Genomic DNA, 5,806 nt, shown 5'->3' with positions numbered 1-5,806 from the left:
TATATATATATATATATATATATATATATATATATATATATATATATATATATATATATGTATAATTGAAGTATAATAACAAAAATTGTTGGTTTGACTGATAGCATTTATTTTCCAGTATCCATGTGTTATTGCTAGTAATTAATGACTCAAACAATGTTTGCCCTTCAAAATTCTTCTCATAAGAATTTTCCTACCAGCAGGTGTTGCCATTCTGGTACGCCATCCATGTTTCTTAATACGCATACGTTCATTGGGATGTGGAAAGTGGTATCTCATTTTGTTTCTCACAAATGTTAAACTCCATGAGTTCCCAGATGTTGCATTAAACATTGAGCAAAGTTGGCTTGGAACTCCTACTCTTCTGAAAAGATTAATTTTAATGAAATTATATCCTAGTGCATCTGTTAATGTTATTGTTTAAGATTTTATTACGACGAATCTTATATTGAGGAATATTAACAATATAACTTTAAATTACTTCAAAGTTGACTTCAAGTTTGACTCTTTTAAAAGGGAATTTTATTTCATCGAACAAAATGTTATTTCTCATATTGCAAATTAATAATCAATAAATGCGTCATGTATATTAACTGCACTACATCAAGACAAAATATATCAACAATATCATTATGATTGCGAATAACATGTAAAATACATACGGCAAAGATTGAAATATGCCAGAAATAAATTTGTAAATCATTTTGTCTCGTCAACGTTCTGATGAGATTTTCAAATATACTGAGAAACAATGTTTTGATCAAAAGATTTAAGGTTAATTTTACATAAGTCACCGACGTAAGGTGCCAATTCATGGGACAGTTCCAGCGTCGAGCGTTAAAGCATTAGCCAATCAACGTATCAGGTCCCAGAAGTATACTTGTAGTTCTTGCAGAAAGTGGTACGTTGATTGGCTAACGCTTTAACGCTCGACGCTGGAACGCTCCCATGAATTGGCACCTTTATGGCTTATGCAAGATTCACACCGCGTCCGATATCCGACGTACGACATCCGATATCCAATAGGAGAACAGCTTTCTAATAGAATTCAATTCTCCATTAGAAAGCTATTCTTTTATTGGATATCGGACGTCGTATGTCGGACATCGGACGCGGTGTGAATCCTGCATTATGAATGCGTTCCTTTATTTACTGCGAGTACTGACGGTATAATGTCTTGAAAGTATACTACTAGTAGCGTTCCGTTTTAACTTCGAGCACTGTCGAGGTGCTGCAAGGTGACAAATGGGAACGCATCACCTTACTGCCACTGCTTTACCTCTCCAGCTGCAGTAGCCGCAGCAGGAAGTGACATCAAAATTCATGTCGTCACAAACTCATCGAAATGCTTTCGCAGTGCACTGTAACCTATTTAGGCTGCGTTCCGAAATTCTGCCAATGCTGAAATTCTATAGTATACGTGACATGAATTATAGTTTTCAGTACTAGCAATGAATTTCAGAACGCAGCCTTAGAAACGCTGTTGGTAGTATTGGGTGCTTTCCAATTGCTTAACACATCTTATGGCTTCTGCACACAGGACGCGGTAATGCTTGCCGCGCGGCGGAAGTCCGCGCGACAGCCAATCAATATATTGTTTTTCCGTAAGAGCTAGAAGATTATTACGGAAAGCAGCATATTGATTGGCTGTCGCGCGAACTTCCGCCGCGCGGCAAACATTACCGCGTTCTGTGTGCAGGAGCCATTAGGTTTGTTCGCGTTGTATGCCGCAACGTGCTCTTACTCGCTCCAATGCACTCTGATTGGTCCGCGTGGTAACGTAAACCAATTAGAGTGCGTTGGAGCGAATAGGAGCACGTTGAGACATGCGACGCGACAAACCTCTAGATACACACGTATACAAAACCAGTTTATTGGTCACATATTATCTAAAATATCTTGTAAGATAATATGCAACCAATGGTTTTGTGTAACACAGTGTACACAACTGGAAAGCACCCATTGATAGTACTTGCAATAAATTATGGAACGCAGCCCTTGCATACAGCGCGGAAATACCTATCATACGGCAGGAAGTGACGTGGTGGTAGCCAAAACTTTCAGCTTCTATGGAAAAACAGCATATTAATTGGCTACTGCGTCGCGCAGTAAGCGTTTCCCCGTCCTGTGTTCAGGGGCCATTACGATACCACATGACGTTGTTTGCATTTTTAACATTTTTATCTATTGCACACCAAAGCGATGAGCGAAATTCAATGAAAGCTTTTTTTTTAAGGCCTTGCGTACGATAGAAAAAATATTTGGAATAAATATTAAGTATTTCTTAAACTTAAAATTTTTCATATTTAATATCACGTTATTTTTAATTCCTGATTCTAGGTTAGGTTTTGTTTAATATTATTCCTATTCTTAATATGTGCTCTGTTGTACGCAGGGCCTAAAGAAACGTCAGTGCAACGGGTTAAGGTGTAAAAGTGTCAAAAAGTGCAAACAATACGAACAACCTATAATGTTTATGATTACGGAAATTGTCGAACATTTCCGAAAATTCGATAGACAGCCTTTCATTCGATCCGATATACTTTCAAAAACACAAAAATTGTAAATGTAATATATATAAAAATTAAAGATTTGCAATGTGCTTCTGGAACTTCTTATTATTATTGTATTTAACTTCTTATTATTATTGCATTTTGTCGAAATTACGTAAAATTTTATCGATTTTTTATGCTCGGGAAAAGTAATTTTTAAAATTTGTGTATATAGTGTATATTTCATCAAATATATAATTAGTAAATTAGTTTCTCTTCATAATATGTATGGAGATTAGAATGTCGTGTAATCCCGATGAAAAATTTTTAATGCAAAATTATGTATGAAATTTGTCCATACATAATTATGTATAATTATATATAATCATATAAAATTATATATAATTATAGACAATTATGTATAACAATATGTATAATTACATATAAATCTATGCGTAACTATGTAAAATTATATATGAATTTATATATATAATTATACATAATTATGTATAATTATGTATAATTTTATATAATTATATATGAAAAATTTTTCATTGGGATGTTAATTACTACATCGTTGCTTTATTACTTTTATCATTACATCTTGTATATTCTTGTATCCGTATGAAATTTGTATGCTTTGTGACTTTGACTACATAAGTATGGACTGCCAGTTGGCATTGGGTGCTTACGATAACGAGAGTAGAGCGAATGAGATTTGGATCCGAGAGAATAGTATAATCTCCCATCTACAACTGTAATATTCTATGGTCTGTTTTGTTCCTGCTCTTAAGGCCATCACACACAAAATTACATAGACGCATATGCATAGCATAAGATAGAATGGACCAATGAGCATCGAATATTAAGTATCAATCATCAATATGGCGACTTAATATTCAATGCTCATTGGTCCATATGATCTTATGCTATGCATATGCGTCTATGTAATTTTGTGTGTGATGGTCCTTACAGTCTCATGAACACAGGAGCAGATCAGGCTACAGATTCTCGAAAATATATCGCATACGACATTTAGTGAAAAGCTATAATATACGTAACATGAACTATAGCTTTTCACTCAATATCGTATGCGATATATTTTCGAGAATCAGGGCCCAGTAGCCCTATTCTGTAACTCGTTATTGGAGTTAACGACAGTTTCGTTATCGTTGCGCAACTTTTGTATACCATAGAAAAGCTGCGCAATGATAACGAAACTATCGTTAACTACAATAACGAGTTACAGAATCCCAGTACAGGGGTACTATTCCGTACACGCTTATCGACAACTGTCGGATCGGTAGACGTCGTTGCGCAGCTTTTTTATACCATATAAAAGCTGCGCAACGACGTCTACCGATCCGACAGTTGTCGGTACGCATGTACAGAGTAGCACTCCAGGAGTTCGTCTCACGAACAACAAAGGATACCCTGGTAACACATGTTGATTTTATATAACGTTTTATTATCGTTTGTAAAATATATCAAAAACGTTTCTTAAACGACACGTGTTACTTGGGTAATGTATCATACTTAAAGTGTATTAATATTTTATCTTAAATTTATACTTAGATGTGAGTTTTTCAATTGAATTAAGATTATATATAATATGTAACGTATTTCATACGGTCCAATTAAAATAAATTAATCAAGCTCTTTACAATCTTTGATAATTGCAATCTGATCATCTGATGTGAGACAAGTTTCAAGTAATAACTATTAATACAGGTTTAATCCTTGTTTAAGGAGAGTTTGAGAATCTCAAATAATTAATAAACTGAAATAATATGTTACATAATTTTTTAAATAAAGAAAATAAAATATTAATACACTTTAAGTATGATACATTAGCCTTTGTTGTTTGTGAGAGGAACTCCTGGGGCCCGATGCTTGACGATGTACGAATGAGATACGCATGCGAACATTTACAGTATACGTAACGTGAACTACACATTTTCGCATGAGTATCTCATTCGCATACTATCAAGAATCGAGCTCCTGATCTGCTCCTCTGTTCATGAAACTGCAAGAGGAGCAAGAGCAGACTATAGAATATTATAATTATAGATGGGAGATTATACTATTCTCTCTCGGATCCAGATCTCACTCGTTCTACTCTCGTTATCGTAAGCACCCATTCTCACGCTGTAAACAACATGAAGAGCACCTCCAAGGACTAAGTGGCGAATCCCATATTTTCGATGACATATTGTGAACTCACGTATAGTAGCAAACCTATACCTTTACCAGTTCAATGCTTGATATTCGTTAATTTTTACATACATGTCAAAGAACTACATATTGGACATATTAGAGAACCACAAATATATATTAATTAAATTAATAATAACATTTAATTTTCAAGTAAAATTATTTTATGAAAGTAAATGCATTACAATGTTTAAACAGATTTTTTTAGACACAAGTTAACAAAAGTTGTAATTTTTAGCGGGCAATAATATTATATAATTATAATTAAACAAATATTGCATAATTAAATTCAATAATATATATATATATGCATTATTGAATCTATTAATTATACAATATTTAATTGTATATTTAATAATACATTTTATATGCTATGTATACGCAATAATACACACACACACACATATTTATTTATTTATTTATTTATTTAGTTATTTATTTATACACTTATAGTTGTCCTTATTTCACTATTGTGTGTTAAGTTTATACATACATATTTTATTTATACTGTAAGTGGTTCTGCACTTTATCAAACATGATAAAACAGCGTGACATATTCCATCTCTCTCTTCCTTCCTGTTTTACCATCGAAATCTGACTTCATGTTTCGATTTTTTGACATTTATCCCTCGGGAACATGCGTAATATTAATTACATAAGGCGTTTTTTCGTTTCGATACCGTTTGATTGATTGGTTTGGTCCACTTAACGCTTGCAACGCCTCGAGCAACAAAGATAGAATGACGCTCGTGGCGTTGCGAGTTAAGTGGACCAAACTAACCAACCAAACGCTACCGTAATTATGAAACGAAAAAAAGGCCTATAGCAAAGCATTGTGAGAATAGGAAAAGTGGGGGAAACTGGCAGTCCATATTTATATAGTCAAAGCTTTGTGATAATTCCACTATCATGTGGTGTACTCTAGTCAGGAAGGGAAACATTATAGTTCCAACGACTGCAGCACCATCACCTAACATTTAAGGCCCATTGTTCCAATCTTTTGACCTAACAGTTAAATTATGTGCCTGTCGCTGTCAAATTTGAAGAAAAAACGAAGATAGATATGATTTAACTACGAGGTAGAAGAAGAGAAGAAGTTG

The 5,806-nt window shown here is 34.0% G+C and overlaps 1 protein-coding gene across 1 annotated transcript; it reads right to left on the bottom strand.

Annotated features, from left to right (window-relative positions):
* Positions 1-88: 88 nt before the first annotated feature.
* On the bottom strand, positions 89-829 carry LOC116848360 (39S ribosomal protein L34, mitochondrial). Its single transcript, XM_032824340.1, has 2 exons — positions 663-829; positions 89-364 (listed from the first exon to the last, which is right to left on the bottom strand). The coding sequence occupies exons 1-2, from the start codon at positions 701-703 to the stop codon at positions 142-144; spliced, it is 264 nt and encodes an 87-aa protein (XP_032680231.1). The 5' UTR covers positions 704-829; the 3' UTR covers positions 89-141.
* Between the last annotated feature and the right edge of the window lie 4,977 nt (positions 830-5,806).

Source organism: Odontomachus brunneus, unplaced genomic scaffold (assembly GCF_010583005.1).
Source record: "Odontomachus brunneus isolate Ranch 3 - 2012 unplaced genomic scaffold, Obru_v1 Obru_scaffold_093, whole genome shotgun sequence".
Lineage (NCBI taxonomy): Eukaryota > Metazoa > Arthropoda > Insecta > Hymenoptera > Formicidae > Odontomachus > Odontomachus brunneus.
This window is presented reverse-complemented; position numbering and strand designations above follow the sequence as displayed.

Bases quoted from the DNA above. Each gene is read 5' to 3' on its own strand.
- LOC116848360 (XM_032824340.1), bottom strand. From the start codon at position 703: ATGATTTACAAATTTATTTCTGGCATATTTCAATCTTTGCC. The intron at 365-662 runs GTATGTATTTTA...TAATCTTTTCAG, and splicing joins GGCATATTTCAATCTTTGCC to AAGAGTAGGAGTTCCAAGCC.